We start from the raw sequence: 17,263 nt of genomic DNA on the forward strand, positions 1-17,263 counted from the left end.
TCATAAAACTTTAAAACTGCTTGTTATTATATGCTGTTATAATAAACAGAAATACCAATGAGTAGCCAATTTTCAACCTTTGTAAATCTATACAGTATATATTTTCTTACCTCTGTCTTATTACAAGGCTGATTAAGAATAACCATTAAGGTTGCAATTGACTCCTGGGCAGTTCTAGACAAGAAAACATTCAGGAATAGGACGAAAATAAAATAAAACTTCCACTATCCCTTTCTCACCTCTAATATTTCTAGTGATGCAAATTAAATACACCAAACACAAATTCATATCACTGGTATTTAATGGTGTTTAACAGTTAAACACAAAACATAAACACACACAAAAATATTTTAATTAGGTAAATTATGATCTTAGTACTGTGAAGATTTCATGCGATTTCCTGGTATCACTGATCAGGTATCAAGAGTTGAGATCAAATCTAACGGTTGTAAAACTGCGAGGAGACCCAGGCCAGACCCCACTTCAGGTTAGTGAGCATGAACTTGAGGGCTTTGGTCCACTGTTCCTCTGAGTTAAACTGAGTCTTAATAGAGTAAGAACCTCCACTGCCACCTGTGTCCTCGATCTTTCCTTTGTCCACATCCATTCTGAATACGAAAGAAAAACAACATTCAGTGCAAACACAAATACATGATAGTGGTAATCTCAATTTGTATATATTGTGAAAAGTTATATTCAGTAATATAACAAAATAACTAATATATATATATATATATATATATATATATATATATATATATATATATATATATATATATATATATATATAACATTACAATTTCTAAATGAAAAAAATTTGTCCCCATATATTGCCCAACTGTCCCATATTTTCACCATGAGAAATCTGGTCACCCTAATAACTCAGCACTTGAAAAAAACTTCTGTGATTTAAAGTGGTGATAAGATGTTTGGTTGGCCATTGCATTCAAGAAATCAACAGGTATGAATATAATTGGCTGTATTGCTCTGCACTGTAATATCACGTTGTAAATAGACACATTTTAGTCTTCTCCAGAGCGTAAAAACTGTGTTATTATTACAGCCTCAGCTGAAGGTGCCTTTTGCTATTTTTTAAGGGTGTTTGACAACCAGGACCCCCACAGAACCAGGACTGTTATCCTTAATTTGGAGGTCCTTGTGAAAAAAAAAATGCATAAATAAATAAATAAACATAACAAAACTTGAAAAACCCACAGAAATGCGCTCAGTTATACCACTCAAAACACCAAACAGAGTGACTTCTCTCACTGCAGTGTACATACATACACAGTCAATATTGATGAGCTTTGTCAAAACTTTCTCACTTCCATCTCTTCACATATTGATGCTTAGTCAGGGCCCTTTGACATCACTTTTTAATGTACAGGGCAAGGGTATGCAGGGTAGGCACATGTACATAGGCCTGGGCTGATTGGGGGCCCACCAAGGGGTGCCATTTAATTAAACGAGGGAACAAATTCTTAATTCATGGCCTAAATAAATAAATATTTTGTCTGCACATCATGTGCAGGGCTATGTAATTTATTGTGTGCATGTGTTATATTGCTGTTGTAGAACTGTCTCGTTTTTTTTTTAACTACTTGCAAATGCTGCATTGCCACGGCCACATACTGTACAATAATCATCAATAATTGGTTGTTAACTAGCTAATAATTAATAATTGGTAGCAAGCTAGTTAAAAACACTGTATCACAACTGTATCACATCTAGCTTTAGCGACACCTGCGCCGTTTTAACTCTCTTTCATTTTACTTCTGTTTTATCAAAAGTCACCATTCTTTCCACTGAGAATACACAAAGCCTTAAATTAAACAGGACACTGTTTAAAAGGGACACTGTGGATGAATTTGTTGAAAGAAATGCCTGGAGAATTACATTTAAATAAATTAATTACAACTAAAATGAGTATGTAGTTTTTATTTTTAATTTTTTCACAATACTAAATAGTAAATTTTGACTGTTGCATGTTCATCATGTTCAAATGTTTCAGTGCTGTTGGAGTTAAATAAAAAAATTAATTAAATTAAATTTATGCATTTAGCAGACGCTTTTATCCAAAGCGACTTACAGTGCATTCAGGTTATCAATTTTTACATATCATGTGTTCCCGGGGAATTGAACCCCCAACCTTGTGCTTGCTTGCTTGCTAGCGCAGTGCTCTACCAGTTGAGCTACAGGAACACTGGAGTTACAGGAGTAACATACTCCGGGATAATGGTACTTATTTTGAGTCGTAGGGACTTGTCAGGCATGTCTAAAAGTGAAAATTTGTTGAAAATTGTGGATAAGGGCTGACTCGAGATGCAAACTATTTTGACCAATGTTCACTCCAATTTGGTGAACTGGTTCGACCGGTTCACTTAAAACAACTACGCAGTTTGTAAATGTAACCAGATTTTTTTTAAACAATTCACCAAATCGAAATAAATCATCAGAAACGGTTCGCGTCTCCAATACACATTAATACACAAATGACTCAAGCTGTTAACTTTTTTAATGTGGCTGACACTCCCTCCGAGTGTAAACAAACCAATATCCCGGAATAATTCATGCACTCAAACAGTACACTGACTGAACTGCTGTGAAGAGAGAACTGAAGATGAACACTGAGCCGAGCCAGATAACGAACAACAGACTGACTCGTTCACGAGTCAAGAACCGGTTGCATCGGTTTTCGGATCACCAGTACTTCTTTCGGACAGTTCGATTCAATAAACTGGTTGAAGAAAACAGTTCACCATTTCTTTTGCGCTCAACGTAATAGCGTCATTGGCGATGATTGCCCTTGATTAAAGCCTTCGGTTTACCTGCGCTCATAACACTAGCACAGAATCAGTTCACAATCAATCACCAAAAGAATCAGTTCAGTTCAGACTGCTTCATGCCGAATCACACATGCGGCAAGTCGTGGCCTAATGGTTAGAGAGTCGGAATCGCAATTGAAGGGTTTTGAGTTCGAGTCTCAGGCCGGCAGAAATTGTAGGTGGGGGGAGTGCATGTACAGTTCTCTCTCCACCTTCAATACCACGACTTAGGTGCCATTGAGCAAGGTATCGAACCCCCAACTGCTCCCCGGGTGCCACAGCATAAATGGCTGCCCACTGCTCCGGGTGTGTGTTCACTGCTCTGTGTGTGTGCACTTCGGATGGGTTAAATGCAGAGCACGAATTCGGAGTATGGGTCACCATACTTGGCTGAATGTCATGTTTATCATTTGTAAGTCGCTTTGGATAAAAGCGTCTGCTAAATGATTAAATGTAATGTAAATGTGCCATATCATCAGCTCCTCAGTTCTCGAATCAGATGTGTCTGACAGAAACGGTTCTTTGACTCGAGAACGATTGAGTCAATCGTTTGTTCGTTATCTGGCTCGGCTCAGCGTTCATCTTCAGTTCTCTCTTCACAGCATTTCAGTCAGTGTACTGTTTGAGTACATGAATTACTCTGGGACATTGGTGAAAATCATATTGGTATTGGTCCAAAAATGAAAGATTAAGTGAATATTTGAATTAAATATTTGACCAATTGCCTAAACAGGGATTTGATCATCTTGTAAGCGTAACAGCAGCAATTACCCTTTGACTTCCTTTGCAGGCATTTGTAATAACATGTAATGTACACAAATTGTTTATTTTGTATAAGGCTACATTATGTATTTTAACAGTGTTATTAACCAGTCATTATTGTTTTTATATAATGCATTTTAAGGCTATTATATAATTCATGTTAAAGGCTATTGGTGGCTTAGGTCTGTTTTTATAATAACAACAACAAAAATACTATATTAATACTTTTTTGTAAATTATTATTTGAATTAACAAAACCATGGTTAATTTGCAGTTACTATGGCTACAAAAACAATGATTTTTGGTGTTATTCTTGTTAAAACCATGGATAAGTTTCATAAGGGAACATCGAAAGTCAGAGAGAATATTAGATGCGTTGGTAGTGGTGTAATTATTTCCGACATTAAAACTTGTTATTAAAGGGGGGGGGTGAAATGCTATTTCATGCATACTGAGTTTTTTTACACTGTTAAAGAGTTGGATTCCCATGCTAAACATGGACAAAGTTTCAAAAATTAAGTTGTACGTTTGAAGGAGTATTTCTGTTCCAAAAATACTCCTTCCGGTTTGTCACAAGTTTCGGAAAGTTTTTTTCGAGTATGGCTCTGTGTGACGTTAGATGGAGCGGAATTTCCTTATATGGGTGCTAAGGGCGCGTCTGCCGGAAGAGCGCGCGCTCCCGTATAGCAGAGCAGAGAGAGGCTGTGCACAGACAATCACTGATCAGAGCGAGAGCGTCGCGAAATGTCACAAAAGGAATGTGTTTTTGGTTGCCAGGGCAAGACAACCCTGCACAGATTACCAAAAGAGAAACAGCATTAAGGGACCAGTGGATGGAGTTTATTTTTTACAGAGCATCAACGGAGTTGTGCAAGTGTTTGTGTTTGTTCCCCTGCATTTCGAAGATGCTTGTTTTACAAACAAGGCCCAGGTTGACGCTGGATATGCACATCGTTTATTTCTTAAAGGGGGGGTGAAATGCTCGTTTTCACTCAATATCCTGTTAATCTTGAGTACCTATAGAGTAGTACTGCATCCTTCATAACTCCAAAAAGTCTTTAGTTTTATTATATTCATAAGAGAAAGATAGTCTGTACCGATTTTTCCCGGAAAAACACGAGCGCCTAGAGGCGTGACGTGTGGGCGGAGCTAAAGAATCACGAGCGCCAGTAGGATTTTGTGTTGAGCGCGTCTGGAAGCTGTGACACAGATCCAGAGGCTGAAATTTAACAAGAGCAGCATCAGCAAAGGATCCTCTATGTGGTATGTACTGAAACTGTATATATTTGCTTAGCGGTTTTGGAAAATGACTAAGTTCCACTTTGTCGTCTTTTTTTTTTTTTTTTTTTTAAGCTGTACATGTGGAAAGTGCAGTTTGATAACAACATCGCATGTTGTTTACTTGATGTGCTTACGCGCTGATAGCTAAGTAAACAACACAGAGATATTTGAAGCAGTTTTACTCGTGCAGTTTGATGACAACATCGCATGTTGTTTACTTGATGTGCTTACACGCCGATAGCTAAGTTAACAACACAAAGATATTTGAAGCAGTTTTACTCACCGCCTGCAGTTCCAACACACAATCGTGACCCTTTTTCGTTGGGATTGCTAAGCAAATATATACAGTTTCAGTACATACCACATAGAGAAGCCTTTGCTGATGCTGCTCTTGTTAAATTTCAGCCTCTGGATCTGTGTCACAGCTTCCAGACTCGCTCAACGCAAAAGCCTACTGGCGCTCGTGATTCTTTAGCTCCGCCCACACGTCACGCCTCTAGGCGCTCGTGTTTTTCCGGGAAAAATCGGTACAGACTATCTTTCTCTTATGAATATAATAAAACTTAAGACTTTTTGGAGTTATGAAGGATGCAGTACTACTCTATAGGTACTCAAGATTAACAGGATATTGAGTGAAAACGAGCATTTCACCCCCCCTTTAATGTCAACAGACAAAAACCTTTTACAGGAATGTGCCTGGAAGTAATACACGTGCCTCGTTTATACCTAAATGATTTATAATTAATTTGAATTAATATGAAAAAAATATTAAGATGTACGTTGTAGTTGACACCTAAATTAACACATTAGAGTTGTTTTTATGACTAAGTCATTCTCCTCAAATGCTATTGACGTTAGAAAACTGTATACCAATATCGGATGTAACTTTAGAGATGGTCCCTAAATTTGCAAATATCGCATGTCCAACGTCAAGCAACTTTATGCATGTGTTTTTTACTTTCTTCCATTATCTTTTCTCTGTGCCAGATTGCTGATGTCTTTTAACCGGACATAGAAATCCATCCATCAATTATGAAATTGAGCCGCAAACATGAGGTGCGAGCGGCCAGGGGAATGGCGTGTTTTTTTTTTTTTTTTTTTTTGAGAAACTGGGATGGTGTACCCCTGGAAGTTGGTGCCCTTTGCAAACTGCATACTCTGCATATAGGGAGTGGTGGTACTGATGCAGCAGCAGCAGCAGCAGCAGCAGCAGTAATGAGAGGTAGAACACGCTTGATAAACAGTTTAGAGAGGAGAAATCAATCTACATATAAAATATTGGTCTCAGATTTTTGTTCACTTTCTAAAGCATAAAAGTATAGCGCATCCACTAATAATTATATAAATAAATTGTTTTTCACAGATGCAAACATGTTAGAAACAATGCATCATGATACAAATGCCAACTAATAGCCGATGGAAACCCATACTTGGAATTGGTGCACTGTGTTTAACCCATCCAAGTGCACACACACAGCAGTGACTGAGAGCATGGAATGAATATTGCCATTGGAGTGAATATGGAGCAAGGTTTTTAGTGATCAGATGGTAATCGAGTGGTAGAGATACAGAAATGCTCACCCAGGAGTGAAAGTAAACTGAAAATACTGTGAGCTTCTTAAACTAACTAAAAGTCTAGTTTATAGATTTTTATGCATTATAAAATCGAGACTTCACACAGGTATCCTGAAGAACCAAACAGTGAATTAGACTGGGTTATTCAGTATAAAAGAAATGTTTGCAGATCTAAATATATCCACTTATTTTCATTTCAGCCAATATGGATTTGCAAATGCTTTTTAAATAGAAAATAAAAATCATTCATGTACAGACGGTTTATAATTTTAATGCTTATTAAGAGAGAAAACTTGTAAAATGAATTGAATTTGTAAAAATGTGCCTACGGGGATCTCTCCTAGGGCTCCAAAATGGTCAGAAACTTCCCTGTTCATTAGCTTTCCCTTGCATCAGCTAGATTTACATCTTGCAAAAGCCTGATGGTCTATAATGACATGCCACTTATAATGGAGTGTATATGTGTGTGTTCTGAACATTCTCACCTATATGGCAGACAAAAGCCTGTGTCGCCCTTCTCCACCTCATCTTTAAACTGCTGGACACAGTCTAGAAAGGCCACCATAGCATGGTCAAATTTATTATCCCAGAAAAATCGGAGACCACCTGAGCAATACAACGGCAACTCCTACAAACAGGGAACAAGAAAAATATGCTGATGTTAACAGTACATTTCCTCATTAAAACATTAAAACAATACAGTTTTAAAGGGAAGATGGTGTCCTCCTGATAATTGACTTAATCATACTAGGTAATGCAAATAACCTCTTCATCACCTGTTCATTTCCATTAATGCTTAAGTGCATATGTGTGCACATGCTCTCTTTAAGAGTGCTCATGGAATGCAGCTTACCACAAATGCAATTGCATTTGTTGAATACAATTATGATGCAAAATCAATGTAAACACTGTCAGACAAGTCTTAATGTCAGCCAGATATGTCACGACATTAATATTTTTCTATAACTTTTGACATAAACATTCTGTAAGAAAAATCTCGAAAAATGGCTTGTGGGATTTGTGATATAACAAGGGCAAATAAGACTTAACTGTAGGGTAGGTGATTTCAAAAAGGTTAGCAAGAGCAAGCTAGCTTTGATAGCATAAGATCACATCCTCCTTGCAAATCACTATCCAATAATTTAACTTGGGACAAACTAGTAATTTCTGTACTGAAATTAGTTCACCTGTTTCGAGCATTCAGGTTTTTCAAGTTGTTTGTACATAACGTGATAACCTCATAGCTTAACCAAGGCAGTCTGAGGCAGAAAGAGAACTGATTAGTTCATCTCTTGAGTCTTTGGGTTTTCCGAGTCGTTAGTTCATCGCATGACAGACCCATACTTAACTAATGCAGTCTGAGCCGGAAAGAGACTTAATAATAATAACCAACTCTTTATTACCTTGGTTACCACATTCAGTGTAATGGAAAAAAAAAAAAACATCATAACAGAAATTCACACATTTATATACTGTAAGAAATAAAAAGCTACAATTTGAGACCAGAAACACATCATGTAAATGTAAGAGTAACATTATACCCATTTGTAAGGAAATTAATTTCTCTATCAATCGTTGTCAGGTCACGTGACAAAAGAACGAATTACTTGAAAAGGTTGACTAATCAATTGTCTTTCTGGATCAGACAGCATAGGTTTAGTTTATGGGGCTGTCACGTAATGAAGGAACAACTCAAACCCGAAGACTTGTCAGATAAGAGGTAAGGTGAGCTAATCATAGGCTAAAAACCCAGGAAAATAGTGAATTAATATTTTATTTTTCTTATAGGATAAAATTTTTGCAATGTTTGTAGTGTGGTCAACATTTGTGAAAGTACAGTGTTGGGGTAGTTACTCAAAAAAAATTAATTGGTTACTAGTTACTTCTGTAAATTGTAATGAGATTACTAGTTACTGCATTTGAAAAGTAACTTCACTACTTATTACTTTACCTTTTTAGGGCCCTATGAAATCAGTTTTATTTTTTCCCAAATTCAGTTTTATTTTCTTCCAAATACAGTTTTTTCCGTTTTAATTTTTCTGGATTAAATTTTTTTCTGTATATTTTTCTCTCAACTCCTTTTTAATGGTTATTTAAATGTATTAATCAAATACTTGTCTTTAAATTAAACCGGACTCTTATTTTGACATTAACATGAATACCTTTACAGTTCCGTGTATGTGATGTGACGCTAGTTTTACTCAAATCAAACGGTCAAATGCACATGAAGTGAATGCAGCATGACTATCAGTGCAGTTCTGGAGGAAAACATTTCATAAGGCTATTTTAAGATATAATTGAATAAATTAAGTTGTTTTATGCATGTAAATATGTCAATGACTTGCTGAAGTGCATGAAAACCAGCTATGTATGTATTAGACCGGAAATAACATCTCTCTCTCTCTCCCTCTCTCTACTGTATAAAAAGTACATTATATATTATTAAAGTATAATATTGTACACTACAATATAATATAGTATTGTATTATAGTTATTATATCCAAGTCTGTCTGGAATGCAGCATTAAGTTAACGTCAATAAATGAGTGTGTACTACAATTACAAGTCATTCTATAAGGTGACATTTCAGCACTTGACAAATGGACAGCGACTCCTCTATGCAGCACTTAAAGCACAGCTACGTGATTGTTGGGAAACATACGTGAAAAAATAACGAACGATCATACAATTACATGAAGAAAACGCTCTTAAGCGCTAAGATAAATTGTTATCGAGAAACCCGGCCCAGAACTTTACACAGATGCAAACACGGCTTGTGTAGCGCAGAAAAGCGCGTTCCTATAGTTTAGTAAAGTAGTGTAGTTACCAGTATTATTAGGGTAATGCATTACTTTACTTCGTTACACAAAAAAGTAATATAGTTACTGTAATCCATTACTTTGTAACTCGTTACCCCCAACACTGTAGTAGTAGGTGTGTTAGGGAAGTTACACGTAACATTTTAATTACATTTTGCAAAAATGATTGAAATTACTTGAAAAAAGACTTCTTCATTTTGTTAAATGAGACTCAAAGGTCTGAGTTGGTAAAATGAGCCAAACTTCCCATTACTACTATCCAAAGCCTTGCCTCCTCCAAAACACATGAACACATGCAAGCTAAGTAAAGGCTAACCAGTGTCATGATTAGAGATGGTGTTGGAGGAGGATTCAATGCAACACTGTCAGATTACCTCGTGTCTCATTCACCTGTGTGAAAACATTACAGTACAAATCACATTTTATTACAAAAATAACGCCTTCCATTCTCGCTCAGTCTGCAATAGCGTAATTGAACATGCTGATGACATATCATGGCTGCACAAACAGAGAGCATGGAGGTATGCAAATACATATATTGACAGGCATGTAGGACAGCCTATCATAGCCCTCAGACCGAGAGATATGACTGGATTAATATTATATGGTCCTACACTTTCCACAGCCAATATAAATACATCTAAATACATTTAGAAAACTTAGTGATTGCTATCAGGATGTGAAGAGACTGTCAACCAGCTTAACAAAAAATATTTTTGAATCAAATCACCTGCCCTGCCATTAAATAAGACTCTCTCTAGAACAAGAACCAGTCATGCACTTTTACAATTTTAGCCCAGTATAAATTCCAATACCACTATTGCTCCAAAACTTGTGCTCTCATAAAAATAGTTTTTCCTTCTCCTTCATATATTATTCACAGTATATATATATGTGGTACCTACCTTGGACTTATCTGTGAGAGATTCCAAATAGGAATGGTTTCCATAAGGAACTAGTCGATATCTACAAAGAGAACATAAACCATTTGAGTGGAGTTTTCATAATTTATGATTATCATGTTGGCTTGACAGTGGCTTGGAAATTATGCTGTCTATACTAGATGCATTGAGTTGTGTTGTGTTTTATTTCTGCGTCTGTAACGTGTAACGTTTTCAAGCTACATCTGTCATACATACATCAGACCCTACAGAATTAAAAACAATCTAAAATTCACATAACATGTTTATACTACAATGATAACTAAAATGATAACGATAAAGTTATAACTAAGAGACTCCTAACTCTAAGAGAAGTACACATATCTATTCTTCACAGAGCTTAACTGCAGCACCAGCATAAATAGAGCACCAGAATAAACAGAGTTGGTAAACATGAGTGAGGACGCTAATGTAGTTAATATTACAGTTATAATGTTTTTTTTTTTTTTTTTTTTTTTTTTTTGCTGCGAATGGACCCTTACATTGACAGAATGCTGTAACAATCATATTACAAATGTAAACTGAAATAGATTTTTAGACTACTTTGAGCTGCTATACTATACCCTATATAAGTCCAATCGCCTTTAAATTTTTATTGAAAATGGCATAATTTACCATATACAGAATTATCTAACAATAAATTAAATCCGGCGAACATTAGCAGCTAAAGATTATTGCAGATACATTTATTCATACATGATCTATATCACACAAGCTGAAGTGTGATAATGATTTTATACATAAGCTTCAAGAAACAGACATTTACATAACTAAGGAAAAAAACAGATCTCCTGTGTGATGGCCGAGTCCCACAACTATTGAATTTTTCTCACTCATTGGATTTGTGTGTCACTATTCAATTGGCGGTCCACGGGCCCAATCCGAACTGCCAGTTATCTTCATCTGGCCTTAGGGAAGAGTATACGCAGAACGCACATATGCCTTGAATTGCACTATTGAATTTGTCCACAAGGGGGCATCAATGGCGCAGGTCATTGTTTCACACAGCCAAAAAAGAAAAGGAAGAGATGCAACAACAACAATCTACCGGAGACTGCAATAGCAGTAGACAGCAGCATTGACAAGCGCTTGTGTGAGGGGGTTATGAGATATTCACAACTCTAGTTTAAATGAGTTTATTACATAGCTCTGTGGAATACTTGATTCTGATTGGTCAGTCGCGACACTCCGAGGTGTTATCCCTGGATAACAAGCTGTAAAAGCTAATAACACAGGTTTATCCGGGTAACAGCAGTCGGTGCTATACTCTTGCTTGAACTATTTGTTTTTTCTTGGTGGAAGCTTTGCGTCTGTTTAGCTAATAAAATATTAAAACTCGATTTAATATGGTGTATAATTGTTTAATTACCATAATTCCTCAAATAAAAACCGGTAGTCAAATAATCGCGGGTCTCTTATAGTGGCCGGGGGCGTGGTCAACACGGACAAATAAAGGCCGGTCTTAAATAAAGGCCGGGGGAAAAATTGTGCAGCAGAGCCAGATAACTAACGTACACACCCACTGCTGGAGCGTTTCTCGTTCTCAAGTCAAGAACCGGTTGAATCGTACACTGAACCGAGAACCGTTTCTGTTGGATGAGTCCGATTCGAGAACCGAGGAGCTGATGATACTGCACATGCATGATTCAGCGTGAATTAGACTGACACACAGAGCGTCTGAACCGAACTGGTTCTTTTGGTTATAGATTCTGAACTTATTCTGTGCTAATGTTATGATCTCTCTCCACTGGAACGCTATCACTTTTAATTTAAAACGGGTTATTTAAAACAATTACTTATCAAACAAATGGAATTTAAAATAAAGGCCTGCCTCAAATAAAAGCCTGTTACTTTCTGCAGTTCAGGTAAATAAAGGCCCCGGCTTTTATTTGAGGAATTACGGTATGTCAACCCAGCTGCTGCCATTTCTTCTACAATGGTTTTGTACGCTTGTTTTGTATGTTTTCAAACATTTTCATCTTATTTTATTGCCTTAATTATTTTGTGGTGAAATGTTGCATAATACAAAGTTTGCCTGCACAGCCATAAATGTCAGTTTAGTTTGAATTTGCCGCTTGCTTGCAACTGCTGTCTCCACGGGAGCTTTGCATTAAAATATTTAAACTAAATCAATATTTCGCGTCTAATTATTTATTTATGTGGAAAGTAGCCATGTAATAAGCGGGATAATGAAGTACAGTTTGAAAGGCTGTGCATTCGGCTGTAGGCACACACTGAGCAGCTTCAGACAGCACACCAGTAGCTCCTCTTCAACTGACAAAAACACGCAATTATGCCAAAACTATCAAATATAATTTATAGTTTGTGAAGATTTCTTTAAGTTCACCTAAATTAAAAGTTAGATTTTTCGGAGCCAACTAAATTTTAAAAATTATGTCTTTCAATTATACTTTAATGTTGAATGGCTATAATTAATGGCTAAAATTGAGGTGAAAATGCATTTAAAAGAGAGATCAGTAGCAGTATTGGTACCAAAAATAGTGGACTTTGTTAATAATAGGCTAATTAGCAAAGAAGTGACATTAAACATTTAAAATATACCACCTTTAGTTTCTACATTACTTTGGAGTTTCAGTGTGAAATTTAAATTTAATTTCTAATTTTATATGCCCTTCCCCCTTTGCCCCCTTGAAATTTTCAATTCAATAATCTGGCCCTCAAATTAAATGAATTGAATAGCCGTAGTGTAGGTGATGCAGGGTTGCAAGGTTTTCGCAAAACCATCCCACCCCAACTGCTACTCTAAAGTAGCCCAAAAGTAGCTCAATCACGTTTCAGTGGAGTTCCACCAATAAAATTTGCATTCCAGGAGCTAAATACCATGTTAGGGGGTGCTTCAACCCGTGCAAATGAAAAGACAACCTAAGGCCACAGTGTTTAAGTAGCCCAATTACATGGGAAAACTGTGAATTTGAAAACAATGATTGATGCAAAAGAGGAAAGCAAGGATTTGGACAAAAGCACTCTGAGGAAAGGGAGGGGCAGACTCAAAAAGTTTCTAAACTTAAAACAAATTTTTGCCCCATTTGCGTTTGTGTTGTTTTACTACTTACAAAGTTATTTAATGTTAAACTATTTACAATCGCTACATACATTAACAATAGCTGCAATAACTACAATACAAAAAAGCTGCAATAGCTTATTGTGAAGCGTGGGGTGGGGCTGAGAGCCATGGGAATGGAGTTTGGCCAGTGGAGAAATTGGAAATGAGCGACAGCTGCACCACTCACTGGTCTCGATACCCACGGAAGAGCTCCAGAAGGATAAAGGGAGGCGTTACGACAGTGAAGGATGAGAGAGGACCAGGCCTTGGTTTTACTTTGTGTTTTGGTTTTATTTGTGCACAACAGTCGTCCATGAGGGTCTGTCACGCTGTTTTGTGTTTATTTTATTATTAAAGTCTCGTTTGAATGTTTGCCGGTTCCTGCCTCCTCCTTCCCGTGACTATGAACGTTTTTATTGTTACACTAATACAATAGATACTGGAGATGTGGCTTGGACAATGTAGTAGGCACCTGCAACCTCAAGAATGCATGAACGTTCTGAAAAGAGTTCTTCATGACACCAATGACATCTTCAGTAAGGCTGGGACAATAAATTGATTCATCTTGCATTGATTGTGAGATCCTGCATTGATTCTGAGATTTTCCCAAGGCATCCCGAGTCTCTCTTGATTTGATTCTGAGCTTAGTTTTTAACAGCAGATGGGACTGAATGCTTTAGAAATAGCCATATTCTGCTTGCTTCCAGTTCCTTACACACCATAGACTGTATAAAAACATGGACGTAGTGTCCGTGACGTCACCCGTAGCCTCCCTGAAGTGTGTTTTTGAAGCCTAAAGTGTGTAGAGAGGGCCGTCGCAATTTTGGCAGCGCGTCACCGCGCGACTCCCGGACAATCAACAATGGGCAAAAAGGCGGGAGCTAGGGCTTGGATAAACGATTATTTTTTAAACTATTAATCTAGCGATTATTTTCTCGATGCATCAATTAATCTAACGATTAATGTTTCAGACCGATTCGATTTCGATTATCTCCCCATCAATTGACTACTAACAATTTATACATGTTGATTTACATATCTGAATGAAAAAAAAAAAACATGAATTCCTTAACATTGCAATATATGTTTATTGCTCTTAAAATTACAAAATAAAAGACTAAGAATGCATTACTTTGCACTTGTATAGAGATAGCATTCAATAAAACCTTGAAGCCTTGAAAACACATAGCTTACTTAAACAAGCTTATTGAACACATAGGGCCTAGCTTACTGAAAAAAAAAGTTATTCTTTCAGATGAAAATAACAACAACTTGATGTCTAGCATTCAATAAGAAAAGTCACCCAAAATACTTGTTTAGAGCAATTGAAAGAATACAGTAACCAATGTAAACTTGAGGGCTTTAAGCTAATACAAAGAGTGCTTTTTCAAAAAAAAAAAAAAATTAACAGTGTGAGCCAGCAGCCTGTAATGGAGAAAAAAATAATCTACGAAAGCTCGATGTGAAACTTTGGCGTTCCGCCCTTTTTCTATTGTGTCTAATGATTTTTGTTAATATGCACGAGGGAGGGAGAGAGAGAGAGCAAGACAGTGCTCGTGTAGTTTGAAGACTGTGAGTCCGCGAACGCGCGTGAAATTTTGGTGTTTCGCCTTTTTTCTATCGTGTTCAATGATTTTGATTAATATGCACAAGGGAGAGAGAGAGCAAGAAGCGCTCGTGTTGTTTGAAGACTGTGAGTGCGCGCGCACAGCCGGGGCTCTCTCTCGTACGCGCCCTGTCATCGCTCACCGATCAAATAAGGCTTTGACAGCCGCCAAAAAAAAGATCAATGCAGAAAAAACCCTGGATTGGTTATATAACGTTGTACAGAATGTTGATCCGGCCATCGCGTATATTCAGTGCACATAAGGTAAACATTCTACAAACGTTTTTAGAGAAATAAAAACAGGCCGACGAATCGATGTGCATATTTTGCGTAGACATATTTTTTGTGTCGACGTCATCGATGACCTCGACGCGTTGTCCCAGCCCTAGCGGGAGCTAGTTGCTGAAGCCACACCCACCTAGCACGATGGCAGTGTCAGCAGCTGCAATCCACCTGACACTCAAGTGGATACGCCCTTAATTATGCAGAAATTTAAGTCTTAATATAATTTAAACGGATGAGTTATAAAAAAAATTCACGCCCCTCACAGTTGTCATGTCATCAATGGGACTGACTCCCTTTTGCAGCCAGCCTCAAGCGGCCAGTCGATGAATTACAGTTTTAGTCACTTCCTTATTGGCCTCACAAGAGAGATCGGGAGGTTGGCGCTCCTTACACACGCACAATTTTAACCTAAAATAATCATTCATGTAGAGCGAAAAGGTTAAGTGAATTACAAGGATGTTCACAATGGGCTGTTTACATTAATCTTGCATCATAAAAGCATAAAAGACTACATTACTTAGCCGAAGGCATAAGAGCTGTGCTTCATGAGCATTTGACTTTGTGAATAAAAACTAGCCTAGAGCGCTATCTACTGTTAAAAATTAAGCTCAGAATTGATTTGAGAGAGAATCATGATGCATTCCGAAAATCTCACAATCAATCCACGAATCTCATCAATTTTTTTGTCTCTGCCCTAATCACCAGGGCTGTTCTTATGGTAAGCCTCCCAAGTACTCCTGAGTTGCTTCCCTTGCAGACAATTTTGCAATGTCACACAAAAACTCACAAATGGCCTTCCTGACTGCGGGTGTCGCTGTTGGACAGTGTTTTCTCTACTTCCTGTTGGCCTTCCATAGCTAATCGTAGCTCCGTGTAGCTGTTTTTTTCCCTCTCTCTAGAATCTTTATCTTCCTATCACTCTCTGTTTTTTAAAGTGATAAAATATAACAATCCACACCATATTTCTGTTAATATCGATCAATCTTATCAGATTAATTTTGATCGTTCACTTTTATTTTATATCCGTGAGTGCAGTACACCTACAAAGCGTTAGCACTTGTTAGCTTGTCATTAACGTTTTCATTCGAACCCATCGCTGTTTTCTTTTCTCATCTCCTCTCTCTCACTCCTGTTTTTCACAAGTTAATCAAACAAACGTATAATATTTCATCAAGCATGGTGAGTAATGGCTTCTCCTGCTATTGTTATTTGCACCTCTTGGCACAGGTACAGTTTATCTATCTCTGTCGCAGATGAGGGATCCACATGTGATAAATGCAGGGAAATAGTTAGGCTGACAGAGAAGATTTCAGAATTAGAGACACACATTCAAACATTAATTGCAGCAGGGCAACTGGGTGACAGTGAGGCAGCATAGTTGTGGGTCAAAACACCGCTCTTCTGTTCCGATCAAAACATTAAACAGGTTCTCCCCACTCAGTGATGCACCCACTGAGAAACCTGATAAAAGTGCTCTAGTTATTGGTGATTCTATTGTATGGAACGTGAATATAGAGACACCAGACACCATTATCAAATGTTTACCGGGAGCCAGAGCACCTGACATCTTGGCAAATTTAAGGGTGCTGGCTAATGCTAAACGTAAATACAGTAAGATTGCCATTCATTTGCAGGCGCAAATGATGTTTGACTTCGCTAGTCGGAGATCACTAAAAATAACAATTAAAAAGGTGTGTGAACTTGCAAGCACGATGTCAGACACTGTAATATGCTCTGGTCCCCTCCCTGCTTACCATGGTGATGAGATGCATAGCAGATTGTCATCACTCAATGGCTGGATGTCTAAGTGGTGCCCACAGAATAACATAGGTTTCATAGACAATTGGAAGAGCTTTTGGGGCAGACCTGACCTGTTGGAAAGAGATGGTCTTCATCCCTCCTGGGGTGAAGGCCGCTATTCTCTCTAGAAATATGGCAAATAGTCAAAGTGTTTATACCTGATTTCTTCCTGATGTATCCAAATTCCTTAGCATATCCAAAACCTCAGAACAACTTGATGATGTAACAGAAACTATGGACTTTCTCTTTTCTAGCACTTTAAATACAGTTGCTCCTTTACGCATAAGGAAGGTTAAGAAAAACAGT

General features: G+C 37.5%; 1 protein-coding gene across 1 annotated transcript in view; it reads right to left on the reverse strand.

The window, feature by feature from the left end:
• Positions 1 to 283: 283 nt before the first annotated feature.
• becn1 (beclin 1, autophagy related) overlaps positions 284 to 17,263 on the reverse strand; it is a 41,835-nt gene continuing 24,855 nt past the window's right edge. Inside the window, exons 6-8 of the mRNA XM_026249455.1 lie at positions 10,167 to 10,227; positions 6,929 to 7,071; positions 284 to 608 (exon numbers count right to left, since the gene is read on the reverse strand). Of these exons, the coding sequence (XP_026105240.1) occupies positions 440 to 608; positions 6,929 to 7,071; positions 10,167 to 10,227 (373 nt within the window). The 3' untranslated portion in view covers positions 284 to 439. The remainder of the gene's footprint in view (positions 609 to 6,928; positions 7,072 to 10,166; positions 10,228 to 17,263) is intronic.

This window comes from Carassius auratus, unplaced genomic scaffold (assembly GCF_003368295.1).
Source record: "Carassius auratus strain Wakin unplaced genomic scaffold, ASM336829v1 scaf_tig00021163, whole genome shotgun sequence".
Lineage (NCBI taxonomy): Eukaryota > Metazoa > Chordata > Actinopteri > Cypriniformes > Cyprinidae > Carassius > Carassius auratus.